This window comes from Hypanus sabinus, unplaced genomic scaffold, assembly GCF_030144855.1.
Source record: "Hypanus sabinus isolate sHypSab1 unplaced genomic scaffold, sHypSab1.hap1 scaffold_81, whole genome shotgun sequence".
NCBI lineage: Eukaryota > Metazoa > Chordata > Chondrichthyes > Myliobatiformes > Dasyatidae > Hypanus > Hypanus sabinus.
The window spans coordinates 1,052,594-1,077,909 of record NW_026781662.1 but is presented as its reverse complement, the minus strand read 5'-3'; the positions used below and the strand labels follow the sequence as shown (position 1 = coordinate 1,077,909).

General features: G+C 48.1%; 1 protein-coding gene and 1 long non-coding RNA gene across 4 annotated transcripts in view; one reads left to right on the top strand and one right to left on the bottom strand.

Annotated features, from left to right (window-relative positions):
- The first annotated feature begins 4,867 nt into the window (after positions 1 to 4,867).
- The window catches only part of LOC132390235 (NACHT, LRR and PYD domains-containing protein 3-like), a 78,304-nt gene continuing 57,855 nt past the window's right edge, over positions 4,868 to 25,316 (top strand). Inside the window, exons 1-8 of one of the 3 annotated variants that reach the window (XM_059962845.1) lie at positions 4,868 to 5,160; positions 12,308 to 12,508; positions 12,877 to 12,973; positions 15,303 to 15,878; positions 16,463 to 16,623; positions 18,138 to 18,309; positions 18,409 to 18,474; positions 21,547 to 23,281. In XM_059962845.1, coding sequence (XP_059818828.1) covers positions 12,964 to 12,973; positions 15,303 to 15,878; positions 16,463 to 16,623; positions 18,138 to 18,309; positions 18,409 to 18,474; positions 21,547 to 23,281 — 2,720 coding nt within the window. In that variant the 5' untranslated portion in view covers positions 4,868 to 5,160; positions 12,308 to 12,508; positions 12,877 to 12,963. Of the gene's footprint in view, positions 5,161 to 12,304; positions 12,509 to 12,876; positions 12,974 to 15,302; positions 15,879 to 16,462; positions 16,624 to 18,137; positions 18,310 to 18,408; positions 18,475 to 21,546; positions 23,282 to 25,316 lie in introns of all 3 variants that reach the window. The other 2 variants (XM_059962844.1, XM_059962846.1) reach the window with 2 other exon arrangements.
- The window catches only part of LOC132390236 (uncharacterized), a 62,011-nt gene continuing 59,920 nt past the window's right edge, over positions 23,226 to 25,316 (bottom strand). Inside the window, exon 3 of the long non-coding RNA XR_009510826.1 lies at positions 23,226 to 23,359. This is a non-coding gene — a long non-coding RNA (uncharacterized LOC132390236). The remainder of the gene's footprint in view (positions 23,360 to 25,316) is intronic.

Below are 25,316 nucleotides of genomic sequence, written 5' to 3'. Positions count from 1 at the left end.
TGTGCGAGGCCCCTTGGGTAAGAGTGACCATAATATGGTGGAATTCTTCATTAAGATGGAGAGTGACATAGTTAATTCAGAAACAAAGGTTCTGAACTTAAAGAAGGGTAAATTTGAAGGTATGAGCCCCGAATTAGCTAAGATAGACTGGCAAACCATACTTAAAAGATTGAAGGTGGATATGCAATGGCAAGCATTTGAAGATCGCATGAATGAACTACAACAATTGTTCATCCCAGTTTGGCAAAAGAGTAAACCAGGGAAGGTTGTGCACCCGTGGCTGACAAGGGAAATTAGGAATAGTATCAAGTCCAAAGAAGAAACATATAAATTAGCAAAACAAAGCGGCACACCTGAGGACTGGGAGAAATTCAGAGACCAAATTAGGAATTAGGACTTAATTAGGAAAGCGAAAAAAGATTATGAGTAAAAGCTGGCAGGGAAAATAAAATCTGACTGTAAAAGTTTTTACAGATATGTGAAAATAAAAAGATTAGTCAAGACAAATGTAGGTCCTTTACAATCAGAAACAGGTGAATTGATCATAGGGAACAAAGACATGGCAGACCAATTAACTACTTTGGTTCTGCCTTCACTAAGGAGGGCATAAATAATCCTCCGGAAATAGTAATGGACCGAGGAACTAGTGAGATGGAAGAACTGAGGGAAATACATGTTAGTGGGGAAGTGGTGTTAGGTGAATTGAAGGGATTAAAAGCTGATAAATCCCCAGGGCCAGATGGTCTGCATCCCAGAGTGCTTAAGGAAGTAATCCAAGAAATAGTGGATGCATTAGTGATAATTTTTATAGCACCTTAGATTCTGGATTAGATCCTGAGGATTGGAGGGTATCTAATATAACCCCACATTTTTAGAAAAGGAGGGAGGGAGAAACCGGGGAATTATAGACCTGATAGTTTGACATCGGTGGTGGGGAAAATGCGAGAGTCGGTTATCAAAGATGTGATAACTGCACATTTGGAATGAGGTGAAATCATTGGACAAAGTCAACATGGATTTATGAAACGAAAACCATGTCTGACCAATATTTTAGAATTGTTTGAAGATGTATCTAGTGGTGTGGATAGGGGAGAGCAAGTGGATGTGGTATATTTAGATTTTCAAAAGGCTTTTGACCAGGTCCCACACAGGAGATTAGTGTGCAAACTTAAAGCACACGTTTAGGGGGTATGCTATTGATGTGCATAGAGAATTGGTTGGCAGACAGGAGGCAAAGTGTGGGAGTAAACGGGACCTTTTCAGAATGGCAGGCAGTGACTAGTGGGGTACCGCAAGGCTCAGTGCTGGGACCCCAGTTGTTTAAAATATATATCTTAATGATTTAGATGAGGGAATTAAATGCAGCATCTCCAAATTTGCGGATGACAAGAAGCTGGACGGCGGTCTTAGCTGTGAGGAGGAGGCTAAGAGGATGCAGGGTGACTTGAATTGGTTAGGTGAGTGGGCAAGTTCATGGCAGATGCAATTTAATGTTGGTAAATGTGAGGTTATCCACTTTGGTTGCAAGAACAGGAAAACAGATTATTATCTGAACGGTGGCTGATTAGGAAAATGGGAGGTGCAACGAGACCTGGGTGTCATTGTACACCAGTCATTGAAAGTGGGCATGCAGGTACAGCAGGCGGTGAAAAAGGCAAATGGCATGTTGGCATTCATAGCAAAAGGATTTGAGTACAGGATCAGGGTTGTTCAACTGCAGTTGTACAAGGCCTTGGTGAGACAGCACCTAGAGTATTGCGTGCAGTTTTGGTCCCCTAATCTGAGGAAAGACATTCTTACCATCGAGGGAGAACAGAGAAGATTCTGCAGATTGATTCCTGGGATGGCAGGACTTTCATATGAAGAAAGACTGGATCGAGTTGGCTTATACTCACAGGAATTTAGAAGATTGAGTGGGGATATTATTGAAACGTATAAAATTCTAAAGGGATTGGACAGGCTAGATGCAGGATGATAGTTTCCGATGTTGGGGAAGTCCAGAACGAGGTTTCAAAGTTTATGGATGAAGAGGAAGCCTTTTAGGACCGAGATGAGGAAAAACTTCATCACACAGAGAGTGGTGAATCTGTGGAATTCTCTGCCACAGGAAACAGTTGAGGCCGGTTCATTGACTATATTTAAGAGGAAGTTAGATGTGGCCCTTGTGGCTAAAGGGATCGGGGGTATGGAGAGAAAGCAGATACAGGGTTCTGAGTTGGATGTTCAGCCATGATCTTACTGAATGGCGGTGCTGCAGGCTCGAAGGACCGAACGGCCGACTCCTGCACATATTTTCTATGTTTCTAATTCACTGAACAAATCCACAGTGAGGTTACGGTTCCCTGTCTCGCGATTCCACCTGGGGAGTTTTGCGCACACTGTTCCCCGTCTCCATCCCCGAGCAGGTGTTTTACCATGCACGGTTCCCAATCTCCGTAGCCCACATGCGGACTATTACCAGACACAATTCCCAGTCTCTCTATCTCGTTAAGCGCCATTATCAATCACCATATCCCAATCCCGGAGCTTTACCGTGCATGATTCACAATCATCATATCCAACACCGGGCGTTTTGCTGTGCAGGGTTCCCGGTCTCCCTGTCAAACTCCATGCCAAGCCCATTGACCTGCTCTCCATCCCCTACCAACCATGTATTTATCCAGGTTTCTCAAACAGATGTTGTTAGGATCACAGACAAAGTCAGGAATCACAGGTTCACCACGGTACGACTGATGTTCCGAGCTGCGTACATTTCAGTGCCAGAAGCATTGAAGGAAAGGCAGATGTGCTCAGGGCATGGATCAACACGTGGAATGGTGACATTGTAGCCATTCGTGAGGCTTGGTTGCAGGAGCGGCAGGAATGGCTGCTCTGGGTTTCCATTGTTTTAAATGCGACAGTGCATGTGGAATTAAATGCGGGAGGGGTGACGGGAAAATGTCCAGGCAGTGCACAGTCAGGAAAGACTGAAGAACTCCTCTGGGCAGAACTGAGGAATAAGAAAGACACGACCACATTAATGGGGCGATATTACAGGCAACCCCACAGTCTGTGGGATTTATTGGAGCAGATTCGCTGAGAGATTGCAGTCTGTTGTAGAAACATACTTTGTGGTGTTAGGTGAATTTAACTTTTCGCATATGCACTGGAACGCCCATATTGTAAACGGACTTGATGTAATAGATGGACCCCATACAGATTAGAGAGGAGGAATTATTTGCTGTCTTAAAGCACATTAGGGACGATTAATCTCCAGGACCTGTCAAGGTCCTCCCCTGCATGGTCTGGAGGCAAGTGCAGAAATTGCAGTGCCCGAGCAGAGATCTTTAAATCATCCATTGCGACATGTGAGGGCGCGGAGGACTGGTTCCACTGCTTCAGAAAACCTCCAAATATAAGCCAGGAAATTCGAGGCCGGGAATCCTGATTAAGTAGTGGGAAAGTTGTTGAAAGCTATTTTAAGGGACCAGATCTGTGATTATTTGGGTAGACTTTGGCTGATTCGGGATGGTCAGCATGGCGTTGAGCCTGGTAGGTCGGGCCTCAGCGTTCTTATAAAAGACAAGACAGTGGATGTTACCTACGTGGGCTTTAGCAAAGGCATTTGCAAAGGTTCCACTTGGGAGCTTAGTCAAAAAGTTTCGGTTGCTGGACACTCAAAATAAGGCGGTAAATTGAACGAGACAGTGGTTTGGTGGGAGAAGCTGCAATGTGGTTGTAGATGGTCGCCTTTCTGACTGGGGGCCTGTGAACAACGGAGTGCTGCAGGGATCAGCTCCGGCTCGGCTGTTCTTTGTCATCAAAACCAACAATCTGGATGATAATGTGGTCAACTGGACCAGCAGATTTACAGATAACGCCAAGACTGGGGATGTAGTGATCAGCATCTATGGAACTGGGTCATGTCGATGCTTCAAGCAGACACCCATCAGTGAAATTGGAAACGGAGGGGGAAGGGGACAGATTATGGATTGATTTGAAGGTTCGGGTTGTTGTTCTGTGAAACTCAGTGCTCGGGGCCTGTGTGTGAGCTGCTGCCTGTTCACGCACATTCCTCAGAACAGGGAGCGGCTCCCCTCCAGAAATCAAATGCAACCGGGTCTGAAAAAAAAAAACGCCCTCAGGCAGACGCAAAGAAAGTCACTTCAATATCGTACTTAACCCTTTCTGCTGCAGGGAAGAGCGAGATGATCTCTGACATGATTTACCCAGGGTCCCGAAGAACGCGCAACATTAGCAGTTACAGTTGTTGCCCTGGTTGCCGCGAGTTTCCAGCACCTTATATATATCTCAAAATCGAACCATCTGCAGTTGACTAGAAAATATTCTTCAGCGATTTTTTTTTTAAGACCTTTCCCGGGAAAACCTCTGATTTGCCGGAAACCAATTCCACAAGTATTAACGGCGGGGTGTGAACCAACAAACATTGCTTGTGAAAAAGAGACACGCTGTTAACTGTGGGCGAGGGGGTTTCTTGTAAAAATAGTTGTCCGGATGGAACTGCAATAATCTCTACTGTTAGAGTTAATCAATTCCCCTGAATCGAGAGGCGCTGAGGAAATCTTTGACCAGATTTGTTACAGTTGAGTGTGAATATATATAGTCGGAGGTGTTTGGATTAATTTCAGCAGAAAGGCGGCTCCCCGCACCTCAACAGGTGAGTGACGTTGGAGCTGAAACTACCTACACCGGGCAGTCCTGTTTACACACAGGGGGCGGAAGCTCAGACCCTCCCAGAACCCGGGCTGGATCAAATTTTTAGCCTGGGACTGGCTGTGTTAAACAGAGAAACTCTGTCCCACTGGTTGCGATGAAAGAAAAAGGAGCGATCTACACGGTAATCCGACAGAAAGTTTAACGCAGCCTGTTTGTTTCCCTCTTTAGGGTTGCTACATTGACCCCACTCCCGCCTCCTCCCGCAGTCAGACCCGTCCTGACCCGGTGTGAGTTCGTGCGACCCGGACCGCGACAGTCCCGCTCTACCCCGGCTCACCCGGCCCCGTCCATCGGTTCACAGCCGAGCGGCCTCGGGAGCAGCAGCATCGACTGAACTCTCCGGACAGGGAGAACAAACCGGTTCCAGGCCCATTGACGTCACACCCGGATATCGGACTGTTTTCCCGGGACCACACTGATCACCAACCGGTTACGATATCAGAGGTAAGAGTTGTCTATGATTCTGCACAGCTATTCAGCGAGGCTCGGCTCTGTTCGGGATCGGGAGTGGATTTAGTGGGAGAAGGGAGTCCTGACGTGTTCGTGCTAACGAGTCCATTGTCCAGATGGATGAAGAGACGCGAGCTGGGTACGACTGAGTGCGAGCAGAAGGAATCTTTCACCCTGGTAGAAACATATAAAATATCCCCCGGGACGGCGACCCGTCACCGATCTCTCTCGAACAAGAGAAATCAGCAGATGCTGGAAATCCGAGCAACACACACACAATGCTGGAGGAATTCTGCAGGCCAGGCAGCATCTGTGGAGAGACAGTCCGGTCACCTTGGAGGCCCCAGGTCGTGTTCTTTACTTCGCGCCATTGGTTCCACCGCTCTTCCCTGGAGCAGAAAGGGTTAAATACAATATTAAACTGCCTTCACATCTGAACCACAGTGTCTTGTCGTACCGGTTGTATTGGATTTCAGCGGAACGGCCGCTCCCTGTTCTGAGGAACGTGCTCTGACGGGCAGCCGCGTACACACAGACCCTGAGCACCGAGTCTCACAGGACAACAAGCCCCACCTTCCAAATCAGTCAATCATCTGCCCTCTTACCCTTTCCACTCCAGTCCTGATTAAGGGTCTGTTTACACCTATCCAGAGATGCTGCCTGACCTGCTGAGTTCCTTCCAGCATTCTGTGTGTTGCCATGGTTACGAAAGTTCCGTGTGCGGCGGTGGGCGGCGCTATTTCTAAGAAACGGCCCACAGTACCCACATTGTTAGAATCTTCTTGGGCAATTAAGCAAAGAATAATTCAACTTCTGATATTCTTTTTCGTATTTATTTCCAACTAACTAGTTATCTGTGCTTTGGATCAGCGAACAAGGAGATATTTGTGTTTTTTTTTAGCTACTTCTGCTGCTGGTGCTCTTTGTGTTCCTACTGTTTTCTGTGACATTTTCCACAGGTCAGGTGAAGTTTAACATCAGCGCCCAACAGTTTCAAAGCAAGGGAGCGAGATGCAAACTGCAAGCACCGTCTCTGTTTCCGGAATTTCCTATTTCAGAACAATACATCTATTGTTCCTGTGTCGATTAAGGGTGTTTTGAACTCTTCTCCACAATGGCCAGTGGAAGCAAAGACGGTTTTGAAGTGATGCAGGGATCCATAAGGGGGAATACGTATTGAAATTTTAAATCAGTTCAGCCGTGATCTCATTATCTGCACAGCGTTTTCGAGGGGACGGGTGGTCCAATTATGGGTTTTGTTGCGTTGACTGGAAAAACTCTGACAATTCAATTAATGTGAGCTTACTAATATGTGAAGGGAGATATTATTTTATTTATATAGTTGAACTGAGCACAAGCGGTTTGCTTGATTTAATGATTTGCGTTCAGCTTTGTGTGTTAAACGTGTGCCCAGCTGTGTTAAGGTGTCGAACTTCTGACTCATTCAGTGAGCTGGCCAGCACAGTACGGGACCGAGGGACGCGCTCCCCGTTCCCCATCCCTGACTCTGCAGCCTCCACATCTGCCGCGCGCACCAGCTCAGCGCCCCGCCCACTGTCCTCGCGCGCACCAGCTCACCGCCCCGCCCACTGCCCTCGCGCGCACCGGCTCACCGCCCCGCCCTCTGCCCTCGCGCGCACCAGCTCAGCGCCCCGCCCACTGCCCTCGCGCGCACCAGCTCAGCGCCCCGCCCACTGCCCTCGCGCGCACCAGCTCACCGCCCCGCCCACTGCCCTCGCGCGCACCAGATCACCGCCCCGCCCACTGCCCTCGCGCGCACCAGCTCAGCGCCCCGCCCACTGCCCTCGCGCGCACCGGCTCACCGCCCCGCCCACAGTCCTCGCGCGCACCAGCTCACCGCCCCGCCCACTGTCCTCGCGCGCACCAGCTCACGGCCCCGCCCACTGCCTTCGCGCGCACCAGCTCACCGCCCCGCCCACTGCCTTCGCGCGCACCAGCTCACCGCCCCGCCCACTGCCCTCGCGCGCACCAGCTCACCGCCCCACCCACTGTCCTCGCGCGCACCAGCTCACGGCCCCGCCCACTGCCTTCGCGCGCACCAGCTCACCGCCCCGCCCACTGCCTTCGCGCGCACCAGCTCACCGCCCCGCCCACTGCCCTCGCGCGCACCAGCTCACCGCCCCGCCCACAGTCCTCGCGCGCACCGCACGTGGCCAACTCATTTGGGCTTTTCAAGCCTCCTCGTCAGCTGTCTGGCTCCACTTCTTCAAGTATTGGCTTGTCCGATCTTCTTGCTGTCGGATGCACTCTTAACTCTTCAGCATCCAGTTTCAATGTCGTCGATTATTTTGTAATCAGCCTCACTAACAGTCCAGCTCTCACAGCCATACATCGCAACTGGAAATACCATAGACCCGACTCTCCGATTCTTCGTAGACGATGTTATGTCTCTGCGCTTCAGAATTTTATCTAAATTTCCCATTGCTGCCCTGTCCAGAAACAAGAGCTATTTAATTTCCTGGCTGCAGTTGCCCTCTATAGAAATCTTTGTTACCGTGTCCACTTCCTTTCTATTTATTACCACGAAGTTGACAGGGCTGGCCGGTGTATTGAGGAACAAGTCAACTTTCCCACTTTCTTCTCTCACGCTCATTAGAAGCTTCCGCAGATCCTTCTCACTTTCAACCATTGGAGTCGCATCACCCGCATGTCTGAGGCTGTTAATGTTTCATCTGGCAGTTTTACAATTCCTCCCTCGGAGTGTCAGGCACCCTGAGCCAATAGGCTGGTCCTGGGCTGATCCCACTTATTCCACTTACTGTTATTTAATGATTTATGGTTTCTATATTGCTATATTTCTAACACTATTCTTGTTTAGTTCGACTGCAACGAAACCCAATTTCCCTCTGGGTCAGTAAAGTATGTCTGTCTGTCTGTCTGTCTGTCTGTCTGCCTGCCTGTCTGTCTTTCCGTCTGTCTGTCTGTCTGTCTGTTGATTCCAACTCTTTGAGTCCTCGATGCCAGCATTCCTCATGATGTGTTCAGTATAGGAATAAAACAAGCAGGGAGGGCGTACGCAGCCTTATCGCACTCGTATCCCAATCCTGAACCAGTTTGTTGTTCCGTGGTCAGTTCTAACTGTTGCTTCTCGATCTTCGTACAAGATTCTCATAAGGGAGATCAGATGTCCAGGTATCCCCTTTTCTTTAAGGATTTGCCACAGTTTATATGGTACACACTGTTGAAGGCTTAAAAATAGCCAATAAAACACAGATAAATACTTTTCTAGAATTCTCTGTTATCCAGTGTAAGTTATTGCAGGAGGCTTGCTTGCATGATCTTCAACAATACCTTGCTAGCATGTGAAATTAGTCAAATTGTTCGGTAATATGGCATTCCTTTACATTTCCCTTCTTGGGAATTGGGATATAAACTTTTTTTTCCAGTCTAAAGGCTATTTTCAGGTTTACCAGATTGCATGCAAATTGCATGCAGCACTTTCACAGCATAACTTTTATAAAGTTTTAAAAGATTAAACTGGACTCCTGTTTCATCCTGCAGCATTATTGTTGGCAAATTTTTCAATTCCACTTCACTTTCCAGAATATCTGGCTCCAGATCGACGAGAAAGTCACTGCAGGTGTATTTGCTATTGGGATATTTCCAGTATAATTCTTCTATGTACTCCTGCCATTTCTTTTTGATGTATTTGCTTCGATATAGTCCTTCCTTTTTTGTGACTTTTCCTATACTCATTCTTGCACGAAATGTTCCTTTAACTTCCAAAATCTTCTTGAATAGATCGCATGTCATTTTTTCTCTAATGTTGGTTCCTTTAGCTACTTTACATCGCTCCTTTAAGGAGGTGTCCGCATCTTTCCCTGATATCTTCTTGAACTTCGTGTACAGTTAATGGTATTTGTTCCAATCTCAATTGGCCTTCACTTCTCTTCACTGCTCAGCCTCCGCAGAAAGCCAATTTGATTTCCTGGGCTCCTTTGTGTTTGCAATACTTTTTGTTGGCACCTCTTGGACAATGATCCTTACTTCTATCCAAAGTTCTTCCGGCTTTCTCTCCACCAAGTTTAATCCATGAATCTGTTCTTCACCCCCACGTCATGTTCTTGAGGGATGCGATCAAAATCAAACTTATGGTACGTTGGTTTTCCTGGTGGTCTTCAGTTTCATTCTGAATATTGCAACAAGCGGCTCATGGTCTGAGATTGTCAGAGACCAGAGGGACTGATGAGTTCACTCAATGCGGCGAAACTGGACTGTGAAGGGGTGTTTGTCAAGCTGTCCTTCAGCAGTCAGGGTACTGAGTGCAGGAGTTGGGACATTATTCTATTTGAGTTAACGCGAGCCGCGCTGCCCAGTAAGTCCCCCAATTTAACCCTAGTCTTGTCAAAGGACAATTTACAAGCTGCCCGCCTGCACGTCTTCAGACTGGGGTGAAAGCGGTTCACCCGGAGGAAACCCATGTGATCACGGTGAGAAGCTGCAAACTCTCAAAAACTTTCAAAAGTTGAAAGCGGGTAGATCCAACTGTAAAGAGTTGTGTTAACCACTATGGAGCCTTTGTATAAGTTGTTGGTGAGACTGTGTTTGCAGTACAAAGTATAGTTCTAGCTACTATGTTTGAAAAGGCTTGGTTAAAGTGGAAATAGTGCAGGGAAGGTTTGCGTGTGTGTTGTCAGGACCGGAAGGCCTCAGTGCTGGGGAGAGGATGCCACTCTATTTCTTTACTCCCTGGAATGCAGGAAACTGAGCAGCGACCTTACAGAAGTGTTTGAATTTATGAAGGGCAGTGAAGCCTCGCATCTCCCGTCACTCAGAGCTCTCTCCTATTCCCTTATTCGTGATCCATCTTATCCTCAGCGCGCGGCAATTTCGCAATTCCCCACAACTTCACCACCCCATTCCCCGTTCCACCACTGTTTAGTGAATCACTGGCCAACTCTCCCAGTCCCGTCACTTCTGATCCCCGCAGCTCCCAGTGACAACGCCGACCTTTTGCCGTCCACCTCATCCTGGGTGGCGGCCATTTTGTGCTTGATACAGTTGCCGCCCGACCATCCGACGTCGTCGAATACGTAGCACTCCAAACTCATTATCCGCGCTCTCCTCTCGCCGTTCATTCAATCCAAACCATCCCTCCTCACCATCCTCAACCATCCCTCCTAACCATCCTCAACCATCCCTCCTCACCATCCTCAACCATCCCTCCTCACCATCCTCAACCATCCCTCCTTACCATCCTCAACCATCCCTCCTCACCATCCTCAACGATCCCTCCTAACCATCCTCAACCATCCCTCCTCACCATCCTCAACCATCCCTCCTTACCATCCTCAACCATCCCTCCTCACCATCCTCAACGATCCCTCCTAACCATCCTCAACCATCCCTCCTCACCATCCTCAACGATCCCTCCTCACCATCCTCAACCATCCCTCCTCACCATCTTCACTTTCTCCTCGCTCTCCTCTCTCCGGGACGTCAATCTAAACTTCTGCCGGGAGATATTTTCCGACATGAACTGTAAAACCATCATCTACTATGAGTGATGACCACCCCAGTCCCCCGGGTGTTTGCTCTCCTCCGTGTGTCGGTCCCTCCAGGCCCATCTGTCCATCACCCGCTCCCTCAGCAAACTTCGAGCCGAACGCAATAGGCGACTGTTAACAGGGAGAATCTCCACGAATGTGTCTAACGGGATGAGGATCAACAACCGTTCCTTGTGAATTGATGTCCACCGTGGGCCACAGGTTTCTTGTGGCGACAGCTGCGCGAATGGGAAATTAATAATTTTTTTTATGCTACCAATGTCAAAAACTCTCCGGAATCGCGAAGCTCTTGGAAAATACATGTCTGAGGCCCTTCAGAAATCCTGTGGGGGCAAATTGTCGAACGTGTTTGTTTGAGTTCAGCAGAAAGGCGACTCCCTGCACCGGGACAGGTGAGGGATGTTCCAGCTGAAACTCGTCCTGCGCTGGGAAGCCCCGTTCTCACACAGGGTGGAGCTCAGAACCTTCCAGAAGCCGAGACGGATCAAATCCTCGGACTGGGATTCGCTGAATTAAACAAAGAACCTCCGCCCATTGGCTGTGATGGAACTGCAAGGAGGGAAATTGTTTGACCTGCGAGCAAGTTCAGACAGAACCTCCCCGCGTCCGCGTGAGACGGTTAACGCGGCCTTTGATATTCCTGTCTGTGTTTCCTCCATTTGCCCCCTGTCCCTTCTCCCCCGCTGTCGGACATACCCCGGTCCACAGAGGGTGCGCGCGCCAGAACTGCGGCCATGTACGCTTATTCCAGCTCAATCGGACCAGTGTATCTGTAATGCCCGACGGACACTGTATAAACAAATAGCCTCGGAGGTTGCAGCTTAGACTGAAATCTCTGTACATGGTGTGCACACCGCTCACCCGGGACCGCACTGAACTCCGGCCGGTTTCACCATCGCAGTCAGTGTTGTCTCCGATTCTTCAGAACCAGGGAGCGCTCACAGCGGGGTTCGGACCGGGAGGGAATTCAATGGCAGGAAGGAGCTCTGAAATGTTCAAGTTAACGAATTAATTACTAACCAAACGGATTAGGAGAAGCGACGTTATTCCCTTCAATCAAAACATTGTGCTGTTGGTTTCTACTGAGTCAGTACTGTAGAACGTTTCACACCGACAGTAATATCCGAAATGTCCCTCCCCCCCCTCTCTTTCTCCCTCCCTCCCTCCCTCTCTGCGGCTCTCTCCCCCTCTCCCTCTCCCTCGCTCTCTCTCTGTCTGTCACACACACACACACACACACACACGCGCACACTAAAACTAACTACTCAAAACAACAGAGAAAACGTGAGATTTTACTGTTTGGACTGTCTCAGTCAAGAATGTGGCAGATCGGCTAATTCCATTGTTTTTATTTTTCTTAGAAAGAAAGATATTAAAGGCACAGATGATTAGTTGTTGAGATGAATTAGAATACTGGAAACTCACACAGTCTGGTAGCGATTGTGACAAGTCGGCATTCAGATTGCTGACACTGGGGAACTTTCTTTCCTCTGTCGCCGCGTTTTATTGATATCCCCCTGGAACAGTGAGATTTGACTACAATATTAAGCCTGCTTTGCTGACAGTTGAAGGGAGGGGAGGAATGTTGAACCGTTTGGATTTGTTTCCAGCAGAAACGCCGCTCCCTGATCCGAGGAATGTCTGCGTGTCGGAATCCGTCCTGCGGACGGGCAGCAGCTTGCACACAGAAAGTCGCGCTGTGAGTCTCACAGAACAGCAGCACCGGCTCCTCGCCCGATTGTCTGGCATGAAGTTGGAAGAAAACGAGTTGAAAATATATCCACACGGAGACTGAATATTCTTAGTGAATTAAGGTGATGATAATTCAGCTTCTGATATCTGTTTCCGATTTTTATTTCAAATCGATCCATTATCTGTGTTTTGCATCGGTGATTATTAACTCATTATCAACTCAGGCCAGGAGGAAAACGGGCCCAACTTAGAAAATTAGGACCATCTCAGTGTACACTGTGGTCAGCATTGTCTCGGTGGGCTGAAGGGTCAGTATCTGTGCTCTGTCGCTCTGTGCCTCTATCGGAAGGATGCTCCAGATATCACTGGACAGACATACAGACATGGTTTGGGAGTTGATGCGAACGGCGGCTCTGATACAGAGAATGGCTGTACTGTCACATTTGCAAAGTCTCTCTGACTCACTGTCTGCTTGTTGTGTGTAATTCAGGGTATCACCAGAAGGCGGCGCTGTCCTGCACCGGGATCAGAGTGTAGACAAGACGACGACAATCAACAACCGTCAGTCAGAATCAGAATGGCTACAGGTATGTTCACCTGGATCTTTATAACTAAACTTCTGCCCTGTTGGTGCACAATAGTTCAGATGAAGAAGCTTACACAGGCGCTAACAGGGCAGAGAAAAGTTTCATCGAGCAGTGTCACTGATCCCACTGGTAAAGTGCCTTTGTGTAATCGATCGGTCCCACAGTTCCAGCGCAGGGACCTGACACCAGAAATGGTCGAATGACTCCGCTCACCAGGCAAAGCTTCACCTGAGTGAAAGGAGCCGGAGACCCTGAATCAGCAGGTTGAGAGTGAAACACCAACAGGAATGTGACAGCGGTGTTGTTTGTTACGGAAATGTCTACAGACAGACAGACAGACTTTATTGATCCCGAGGGAAATTGGATTTCATTACAGCCGCAACAACCACGGATAGTGTAGAAATATAGCAATATAAAACGGTAAATAATTAAATAATAATAAATTAATCATGCCAAGTGGAAATAAGTCCAGGACCCGCCTATTGGCTCAGGGTGTCTGACACTCCGAGGGAGGAGTTGTAAAGTTTGATAGCCACAGGCAGGAATGACTTCCTATGATGCTCTGTGTTGCATCTCGGTGGAATGAGTCTCTGGTCGAATGTATTCCTGTGTCTAACCAGAACATTATGCAGTGGAGGGGAGCATTTTCCAAGATGGCATGCAACTTGGACCGCATCCTCTTTTCAGACACCACCGTCAGAGAGTCCAGTTCCACCCCTACAACATTATCTAGGTTCAGGGTTTGTTGCACAACAGGGCCTGTTTAGAGGTGAAAGGCATCTTCAACTTCCATTTACAAAATTCAGAGGCAGGTGACAAGGGCATTTCCGGGATTTCAAAGATTGTGCGATAATACAACATTTCAGGTTTTGTCAGGGCAGCTCTCAACTCCCCCCTCGCTGCGCAAAGTAGATGAGGGGAGTTTTCCCAACTCTGTTTTCTGTAGCAGAGCCGAGAACATTGCCAGCATTGGAAATGGCTGAGGATCAGGAGACACTTCATTCGTGGTCTGCATTGGTCTGTCACTGTCTGGTATGGAGGGGCTACTGCACAGGGCCGAGAGAAGCTGCAGTAAGTTGTAAGTCTTCAGGGAGCGTTGTCTCAGAAAGGCAGCATCCATTATTAAGGACGTCCAGCACCCAGGGCATGCCCTTTTCTCACTGTCACCATCAGGGAGGAGGTACAGAAGCCTGAATGCACACACACAGCGATTCAGTAACAAATTTGTCCTCTCTGCAATCCCATTCCTAAATGGACATTGAATCTTTGGACACTACCTTACTTTGCTCAAAATATACAGTCTTTCTGGTTTTGCATATTTAAAAAAAATCTATTCAATATATGTAATTGGTTTACTTGTTTACTTTTTTCAAAATTTTATTCATTATTATTTTTCCCTACTAGATTACCTATTGCATTGAACTGCTGCTGCTAAGTTAACAAATATCACGTCACATGCCGGTGATAATAAAGCTGATTCTGATTCTGTTTTACGTGTGGAAGTTTACCCTTCAAGCTCCCGTGTTCCGGGGCAAACTGTCCCAGCCGAACCTGATAACAAACAACCCCATCCGGTAACGTACTTGTGAATCTCCCCGACACTCTTCCCAGCTGAATCACATCCATCCTGTAGATTGATAGCAACTGCATCCTTAGCAAATGCAAAGCTCTCTCAGCGAGACTTTGTTTAGCTACTAGAACTGCACGCAAGACTCTCCCTTTGCCAATGACTTGTATAGTTGCTGTGTGACAATTATTATCCAGGAGACGTGATGGGACCCAGGGGACCAGGCATCATGGGCTTCAAGGTTATGTTCAATCTGTAACCCAGGGGTCTGGACGTTGTCCATCTCAAGGCAGTGGTCAGTCTTTGACCCGGGGGACAAGACAGTGTGTGACAAAGCAACCGGAGAACGTGGGATCTGGAGGATCGGACCACGAGTAATCCAGTGGCTTGTCTGACAGTGATACACGTGACTGGACAGTTTGTGATCCAGGGAGATTTATGTTTGTGGGAGATAATCCCAGTGATAATTCCCGGTATCACCTAATGCCTGTCCATTAATAACCACTGGTTATTGGTGTGTTCAGCTAATGCGTAGTCTGTGATCAGTATTACTGTGTCTATCCAGTACATTTTCTGGGAGTGGATGTGTCCACTCACTCGCTTATCGGGATGGTCACCTAGCAGGAGGTGTGGTTCACATTCACCAGCACAGTCCCACTCCAAATCCGGTCAGCCGGAGTCCCGGCTCCATTGCTGACATCCATTGTGAATCCTTGTTCGAGCATAAATCACTCTAAACCTGCAATTCATCATTTACTGCAGGTGGGAAATTAAATCGGGTACAGAAAGTACTCAAGAGGCTTTTACCAGGCAGCTCATCGAGGGAAAATGATCGGGATACGGGAAGCAAGGTTCCAAAGCAGGGTCAGATTGAGAGCAATGTCCCAATGGAATGCGGTCCGGCCGCAGAGGAGGAGAAGCAAATTCAGCCCAGAGACAGTGACGTCAGAGACACTGAGCAGGACCCTGGAACCGGCACAAGTGAGGCAACTGCCTGTCAGCCCAGAGACAGTGACGTCAGAGACACTGAGCAGGACCCTGGAACCGGCACAAGTGAGGCGACTGCCTGTCAGCCCAGAGACAGTGACGTCAGAGACACTGAGCAGGACCCTGGAACCGGCACAAGTGAGGCGACTGCCTGTCAGCCCAGAGACAGTGACGTCAGAGACACTGAGCAGGTCCCTGGAACCGGCACAAGTGAGGCGACTGCCTGTCAGCCCAGAGACAGTGACGTCAGAGACACTGAGCAGGACCCTGGAACCGGCACAAGTGAGGCAACTGCCTGTCAGCTCGGAAACTCATTAAACACGGAATTGTCGAGTGCCCAACAGGGAGTGGGTGAGTGAAACATGAGGGTGATGTGTTCACAGAATGTGGTGGGAAGCGGGTAAATGTGATTCCTTGTTGGAGGGTTGGTCAGAGAGGGGAAAAGTGTGGGCGTGGTGCAGGCGGTGTAGCGTGGCACCGGTTACCGCACTACAGGAAATGTCCTACCTGTTCTGAGGATTTCCAGGATGTGTATCGGAGGAAATGCAGCTATCCGGATAAGAGAATATTTCCAGGATATGATTTATGGGAAATATATTCGCCAGGATAGAGAGAGTATCTCTGGGAAGCGACTATCATTGACAGTCTTGACATTTATTGCCCATTTTAAAGTGAAATCGGTGAGTGGGTGGGACGGTGGCAGAGACAGGTTTCTGGTGAATGGGTTTCTTCTGGGAGCGTCTAGCACAGCGCATTGATGGGTCGGTTTTTTAAGGCCAGTCTTGGAGATTAGGGCAAAATACGTGTTACCATGTGAAAGCAGGTGAAGATTGAGGTTCAAGACATGACTGGTTTGTTAGGGCTGGGTGAGAGCGGTGGAGACAAGTGATATTTGAGTTTGTGACTACATTCTCATTTTATATTCGCTGAGCCAGAGTTTACAATCTCCGACCTCCTGGCAGAGGGGGGCGAGTATCGACTGTATCAACTGACAAAGTTCTACAGGGACAGACTCAAACATGCAATTGAAGAGAAAGTTGAACGACTCGGTTGGATGTTGACAAAGGATGGACATTTCAGTCGAGAAGAAAATGAGGTGAGTGTATTTAGTGTATTGTCACTGAACTGCTGGTATCAGAGGGAATAGTGATCAATATTAATCTCCTGCACGTTCTAGGAGTTCTACATGGCAATGGAGACTTTGATCTCCGACTTGTCCTCAGTAGATTTGTTTCAGCTGTTCCGGTGGGGAGCACTGGGAACTGCAGGTTCAGCGTCACCTTTTCGTCTCACACCTGCTGTATTTATCAGTGTACCGGACCTCAGTAAGACCTGTGATGAGGTTCTGCACGGAAGGTGAGTTAGGAAGGTTCAATCGTTAGGTATTAGTATTGAAGTAGTAAAATGGATTCAACAGTGGCTGGATGGGAGATGTCAGAGAGTAGTGGTGGATAACTTCGTCAGGTTGGAGGCCGGTGACTAGTGTTGTGCCTCAGAGATCTGTACTGGGTCCAATGTTGTTTCTCATATACATTAATGATCTGGATGATGGGGTGGTACATTGGATTACTAAGTATGCAGAGGATTCTAAGATAGGTGGCGTTGTGGATAATGATGTATTTTTCAAATTTTACACAGAGATTTAGGACAGTTAGAAGAGTGGGCCGAAAGATGGCAGATGGAGTTTAATGCTGATAAGTGTGAGGTGCTATAGTTTTGTAGGACTAATCAAAATAGGACATACATGGTAAATGGTAGGGCATTGAGGAATGCAGTAGAACAGTGTGATCTAGTAATAATGGTGCATAGTTCCCTGACGGTGGAATCTCGTGTGGATAGGGTGTTGAAGAAAGCTTTTGGTATGCTGGCCTTTATAAATCCTAGCATTGAGTACAGGAGTTGGGAAGTAAAGATAAATTGTACAAGGCATTGGTAAGGCTAAAATTGGAGTACTGTGTACAGTTCTGGCCAGCAAATTATAGGAAAGATGTCAACAAAATATGGAGAGTACAGAGGAGGTTTACTAGAATGTTACCTGAGTCTCAGCAGCTAAGTACAGAGAAAGGTTGAACAAGTTAAGTCTTTATTCTTTAGAGCGTTGAATTAAAATTATGAGGGGATAGATAGAGTTGATGTGGATAGGCTTTTTTCCATTGAGAGTAGGTGAGATTCAAACAAGAGTACATGAGTTGAGAGTCGGGGGCAAAAGTTTAGTGGTAACATGAGTTTAGGGGTAACTTCTTTACTCAGAGAGTGGTTACTGTGTGGAACTAGCTTCCAGTAGAAGTGGCAAAAGCAGGTTCAATATTGTCATTTTAAAAACTGGATATGTATATGGACAGGAAAGGAATGGAGGGTTATGGACTGAGTGCAGGTCGGCACGGACTGTGTTACTGTGCTGTAATCGTCATATCGTTCTATGACATAATTGCAAGGTCTGCATATCTGTACTGTTGAACAGGCATTCAGTCTAAAATTAATTTTGCATCTTATCAGGACCGTCGGTCAAATTCACCTCAGCTCATTAATCCAGGATGAATATTAAACTGTGAGATTCGCCATGTCTGTCCATCTACTCCACAATAAATAAATTAATTTCTGCTTTTATAGAAAGTCACTGAACTGACAGAGAAGGGAAACCGGACAGAGAGTTCCAGACTCTTCCTCAGTTTGGTGAACGGCAAAGGCTCCCGGGCCCGACAGGCGATGTGGGAATCCTTTGTGATGTGGAGGACTGAGTTACCGAAGTTGGACAGGATACTGAGGGAGATACAGGAGCTCGGTATGTTAAAACCACGCACTGAACACAAAGACACATTGAACTAAATAGTTATAATTATTTTAGTTCTGTTTTCATGAATTATTTCTTTTTTTAAAACAGGTCCTGACCCAGAGGAATACATGAACATCGCACAAGGGTTGTCTGAGTTACCCACTGAACTGACAGGTGAGTGATGAAATGCTCCGTTCAAACCACATCTCAAATGTTAGAATGTGACTTGTCAGAATCTGGGAACGAAAATCCACCAACAATCATTCGCCGATTTCTGGTTTCAGGTTACAATTCAGATCATCTCCCATTGTAGCCTGAACATTGTAAAATGTATTTTTCCAGCTGTTACTGTATTAATCCAGCCTTTGTGTCTCTGAACCCTCCACTCCAGGTCCCAACGCTCTGGGAATCCCCACTCACACCAGACATGCTCCTGACACACAGTATGACTCAGTCCAGGTGACCTTTCAGATTCCGAAGCACCTTCTCCTTCGTAATAGCAGCTACACTCAGTCCAAGTTTCTCAAACCTCTACTTGCCTCACATGCCACCGAATCCAAGCAATCCTGGTGAACCTGTTCTACACCCTCTCCAATCATCCCCAGTGCTGGACAATCAGAAGTGAACACAATACTCTAGATGCTCCCTAAAACCATCAGACTTAGGCAGATAATTAAGCCATCCAGCTCAGTGAATTTGCTCCGCAATTCCTCTCAACCCCATTATCCTGCCTTCTGTAAATGTTGACGCTCTTCGGAATCAGCAACATATACAAAGACCTGCATTTTAGTATACCCATTGACTTGTCTTCCTCTGCCAACTATGACAATAATTTCACAGGTTGACCACCCGTCAGCGAAAGCAATTTCTCGCAATATGGTTCCCCGCCAGCCAGGGCAATTCACCACAGTTCCCAGGCATGTTAACCTTGTGTATGAGCCTCCCCTGTGGGAACCTTGTCAAAGATTCTGCCAATATCCAATATGGTTCCCCGCCAGCCAGGGCAATTCATCACAGTTCCCAGGCATGTTAACCTTGTGTATGAGCCTCCCATGTGGGGACCTTGTCAAAGATTCTGCCAATAACCAATATGGTTCCCCGCCAGCCAGGGCAATTCATCACAGTTCCCAGGCATGTTAACCTTGTGTATGAGCCTCCCCTGTGGGAACCTTGTCAAAGATTCTACCAATATCCAATATGGTTCCCCGCCAGCCAGGACAATTCATCACAGTTCCCAGGCATGTTAACCTTGTGTATGAGCCTCCCCTGTGGGAACCTTGTCAAAGATTCTACCAATATCCAAGTAGACAACATCCATCTGTGACTTCATCCATCACCTTTGTCACCTCCTGGAGGAACTCAATTAAGTTAGCCAGACACAAGCCCCACCCAAAGCCTTGCTGATGAACCCTCAGACAGTCTCCCTTTCATACTCCCATGTGGCAGAAAATATAAAAAGCTGAAGGTATGTCCCACCAGCCTCAAGGACAGCTTTTATTCTGCATTTATGACTATTGATTGGTCACCTACTATGTTATTACTGGCTCCTAAAAATAAGAACATTTTATATATAAAATTGTAACATTATGTATCTCATAAATGATAACCACTTATTTAGATTAATACATACAGAAAAGCAGAAAGAATACCTGTAGCTTATGAACGAATTTAAGGAACAACTGATAATCAATTATGTAATTCTATGTCAAACACTGGGGAAAGAAGACATCTTTCAATGTTATACTGTATCAAAAAACATTTGATTCTCTCCCTTGGTTGGTTAACAGAAGTTCCAAGTTCCATAAGAACAGTAGTGTGTGTGTGTGTGTGTGTGTGTGTGTGTGTGTGTGTGTGTGTGTGTGTGTGCGTGCGCGCGTGCGTGTGTGCGTGCGTGTGTGTGTGTGTGTGTGTGTGTGTGTGAGAGAGAGGGGGAGAGGGGGAGGGAGGCGGAGAGAGAGAGAGAGAGAGAGAGAGAAACGGGCAGCTGGGATGCAGGCGTCTGGCTCAGCCACTAAGCCCGGGGGAAGAGTTTCTTCCGACAGGAGAAGGGGTAAAGGGGGGTTACTGGTTCCTTACAACCGGTCCCTTTGGGCAGATGGGTCTGGTCGGCCGTGATTGGCAGCTCACCCAGCAACAGGAAAGCTCTGACCTCAAACATCCACTGCTCCGTAACTGTACCCCTCATGGGGAACAGTTTGGGAGTAAACCCAGTGGATCTAGAGCCCCTGAGGCAGTCTTAAATGGTGTTCAACGCAGACTGGCATCTCCTGAAACACCTCTGGTGCCAAGCTGTGTCAGTCTCTGCCGTTCCTTTGTGTACATCAGATGCAGGGAGAGAGGGAGCTTGCAACATCGGCAGAAGCTTCCTCTCCATATCGGAGTGTCCCGGCTTGCAGGGACAGGACATCCTCGGTCGACTCTGACAGATGGAGGCCTCATTAGACAGAGCCCCACACCCCCGCAGCAAGACTGATGAGTAGCAGTTGTCAAGACTTCACCACCCTCTCCCACAGACACGACGTACACCACTGAGACAGACGCAGGCCTCATTAGACAGAGCCCCACACCCCCACAGCAAGACTGATGAGTAGCAGTTGTCAAGACTTCACCACCCTCTCCCACAGACACGACGTACACCACTGAGACAGACGCTTGTGGTTTCTTCCATTAACAGAGATTCCATCTTTTCACCAATTCTCCATCACTGTGACTGCAAACTAGTCAGTTTCTTTCTTGCCATTCCGAAGGGTTATCGACCCACAAGTTCACTGCGATTGTCCCCCAGGCACTGCCAGACTTGTGTATTTCCGGCATATTCTGCTCTTGTTTTGATGCAAGAGCAGTGGACACCCGTGACACCCCAGTGTGTAGCTTTGCCAAAATGCACGTTGTCCTGCTCTCCATATTTCCACACCAGATCAACATTAACATCATCTGTTAATGACGCAACAATGCTTTAAATATAGTGAAATGTTGTAACGGGAGTGCAGTCAGGATTGCAATAGGATATCAGGGGAATGTTCACCTTCATCAGTAATTAGTGTCAGAATATGAGGATTAGATATTTTTCTGAGACAATCATCGCTGTCAGTTCCTATGTCTGTGGACAGAATTTTATTTTCTGTCCTAATATCCATGGAAGCATTGAATCAATTCATGTAATCTCAAACACAGAATATTGGACTGCAGTTATAAATGTCAGTTGAGCTAGTTAACATTTTGAATATGTTCTCTGTTCCCATGAAGATGTTCAACAGAAACACAAGGAGACTCTGCGGGCACAAACTGAAACACTGAGAGTGAACACGATCCTGATGAGGGAGAAGGTGAAGGTTTTCCAGCTGATTGATCGATACACAAAGCTCACGGTCATTTCTACTCTTCGAGATCGGAGACTGGTGGAACACGAGCTGCTGGCAAGAGGCAGAGACCACGAGGATTATATAGAGAAACATCTCCGTGGAGCGTTAGAAAAAATAGAGACTGCTCAGTTATTCCACAGCAGTTTTTCCCGGAGAAAATCCAAATCTGGCAGTTCTGCAGCAGTAGCCGGAGTGCCAGGAATCGGGAAAACAACAATGGTACAGAAGATTGTTTATGACTGGGCCGCAGGGAAAATATTCCAACAATTCCAGTTTGTCTTCAGTTTCAAATTCCGGGATTTAAACTCCATTAACTGCAGAATAAACCTGAGGGAACTGATTCTGGATCAGTATCCTTACTTTGGGAATATCCTGAGAGAGGTCTGGAAGAACCCAGAGGCATTGCTGTTTATATTCGATGGTTTGGATGAATTCAAGCACACAATTGATTTTGCGGACAGTCGGAGATACACAGAACCCAAGCACCAGTGCCCAGATCCCGAGTGGTGGTGTGAAGTGTCGGACATTGTGTACAGTTTAATCCAGGGCAAACTGCTCCCAGGGTGTTCAGTGCTGGTGACCACCCGCCCCACTGTGTTACATTTATTGGAAAAAGCGGAGATCAGTGTCCGGGCTGAAATCCTGGGATTTGTTGATGAGGAACGGAAGGAATATTTCATCAAGCATTTTGAAGATCAGATGGTGGCAGCAACTCTTTTCAAACATGTGCAGGAGAACGAGATCCTGTACACCATGAGCTACAACCCCTCCTACTGCTGGATCCTCGCTCTGGCACTGGGCCCCTTCTTCACAGAAAGTGTCAGGGACCCGCAGAGAGTTCCCAAGACCATCACCCAACTGTACTCCTACTATATTTACAATATCCTGAAAAACCACGGCCGTGAGATTGAGAGACCCCGTGATGTGTTTCTCAGGGTGGGTCAGATGGCCTACAGAGGAGTGTCCGAGAAGAAGATTGTGTTTACAGACGGAGATTTGATCAAGTTCAATCTGCAGCCTTCCCAGTTCCTGTCCGGGTTCCTGATGGAGCTTTTGGAGAGAGAGGATTCTGCCCACAGTGTGGTGTACACATTCCCACACCTCACCATCCAAGAGTTTGTAGCTGCAGTCGCACAATTCCTGACCGTACATCCCGAGGATATACTGAAATTTCTCACTGAAGCCCACAACACAACAGATGGGCGATTTGAGGTCTTTCTCCGATTTGTTGCTGGTCTCTCCAACCCAATGACAGCTCGGGGCCTGGAGGAGTTTCTGGGTCCATTTCCTCATCAAACAACCTGCCGGGTGATTGACTGGGTGAAGGAGGAGGTTAAAGGCCAGAGTGGAAACACTGATGACATTGGGAGAAGGAGACTCCTGAACACATTGCACTACCTGTTTGAGTCTCAGAATCGTGGACTGGCTCAGGCCGCACTGGGATCTCTGAAAACACTTTCATTCAGTGGAATGACACTGACCCCGGTTGACTGCGCGGTCCTGTCTCATGCCATCGGACTCTGTGATACTATAAAAGAACTCGACCTGCAGCGTTGCCACATTCAGTGTGAAGGAATCCAGCGGCTGGGACCCGGGCTGAGCAAGTGCCAGGAGTTGAGGTAACTTGGTTTATCTCTCACTCAGAACTCTAAAACTGTTCCATTGTGCTGTTTCCAAGTAAACGGATTTGGGTAAAACTGCAGTAAATCAGATTGAGATGTATTGTGACAAATGCCACCCCCTTCATCCTGTGCGATCACTCTTCCCCATCCCGATTATTCCTGTTGGATTTCTCTTAGCCATTACCCTTCCTCTAGTCAGATTTCTCTTCCACACACCTGTTCCTGCTGTGGGATCTCTCTTCCCTATCCACTTCCTCCTGTGGGATCTCTCTTCCCAACCCCTTCCTCCTGTGGTATCTCTCTGCCCCATCCCCTTCCTCCTGTGGGATCTCTCTTCCCCATCCCCTTCCTCCTGTGGGATCTCTCTTCCCCATCCCCCTTCCTCCTGTGGGATCTCTCTTCCCAACCCCTCCCTCCTGTGGGATCTCTCTTCCCGATCCCCTTCCTCCTGTGGGATCTCTCTTCCCGATCCCCTTCCTCCTGTGGGATCTCTCTTCCCAACCCCGTCCTCCTGTGGGATCTCTCTTCCCGATCCCCTTCCTCCTGTGGGATCTCTCTTCCCTATCCACTTCCTCCTGTGGGATCTCTCTTCCCGATCCCCTTCCTCCTGTGGGATCTCTCTTCCCGATCCCCTTCCTCCTGTGGGATCTCTCTTCCCAACCCCTTCCTCCTGTGGGATCTCTCTTCCCGATCCCCTTCCTCCTGTGGGATCTCTCTTCCCAACACCTTCCTCCTGTGGGATCTCTCTTCCCGATCCCCTTCCTCCTGTGGGATCTCTCTCCCCGATCCCCTTCCTCCTGTGGGATCTCTCTTCCTGATTCAGCTTCATACTGCGGGATCTCTCTTCCCAACCCCTTCCTCCTGAGGGATCTCTTTTCGCGATCTCCTTCCTCCTGTGGGATATCTCTTCCCCTTTCTCCTTCTGCCTGTGGCATCCCTCATCGCCATCTCTTTCGTCCTGTGGAATCTCTCTTTCCCATCCCCCTACCTCCTGTTGGAACTCTCTTCCTGAATCTGCTTCCTACTGTGGGATCCATATTCCCCATCCACTTCCTCCTGCCGGAAATTTCTTCCCCATCCCACTTCCTCCTGTCGGATCACTTTCCACATCACCCGTTCTCCTATAGGATCTCTCTTTCCCATCCCCCTTCCTCCTGTGTGATATCCCTTCCCGATCGCTTTCCTCCTGTGGAATCTCTCTTCCCCATCCCCTTCCTCCTGTCGGATCACTTTCCTCATCCCCCTTACTGTGGGATCTCTCTTCCCCATTCCCATTCTCCTGTGGGATCTCTCATCCCCGTCACTCTTCTTAATGAGGGATCTCTCTTCCCCATCCCCTTACTCCTCTTGGATCTCGTTCACCCATCCCCTTCCTCCTGTGGGATCTCCCTTCCCCATCCCCCTTCCTCTTGTGGGATCTCCTTCACCCATCCCCCTTCCTCCTGTGGGATCTCTCTTCCCAATCCCTTTCCTCCTGTCGGATCACTTTCCCCATTCCCATTCTCCTGTAAGATCTCTCATCCCCATCACTCTTTTTCATGAGGAATCTCTCTTCCCCATCCCCTTTCTCCTCTTGGATCTCGATAACCCATCCCCTTCCTCCTGTGGGATCTATCTTCCCCATCCCCCTTCCTCCTGTGGGATCTCTCTTCCCAATCCCCCGTCCTCCTGTGCGATCTCTCTTCCCATTCCGCTTACTCCTGTGGGATCTCTATTCCCCATCCCCTTCCTCGTGTAGGATATCTCTTCCCATCCCCCTTCCTCCTGTGGGATCTCAGTTCCCCATTCCCATCCTCCTGTGGGAGCCCTCATCCACATCACTCTTCTTCATGAGGGATCTCTCTTCCCCATCCACTTTCTCTCATGGATCTCGATAACCCATCCCCTTCCTCCAGTGGGACCTCTCTTCCCCCTCCCTCTTCCTTGTGTGGGATCTCCTATACGCATCCCCCTTCCTCCTGTGGGATCTCTCTTCACCAACCCCCTTCCTCCAGTGGGATCTCTCTTTCCAATCCCCATCCTCCTATGGGAT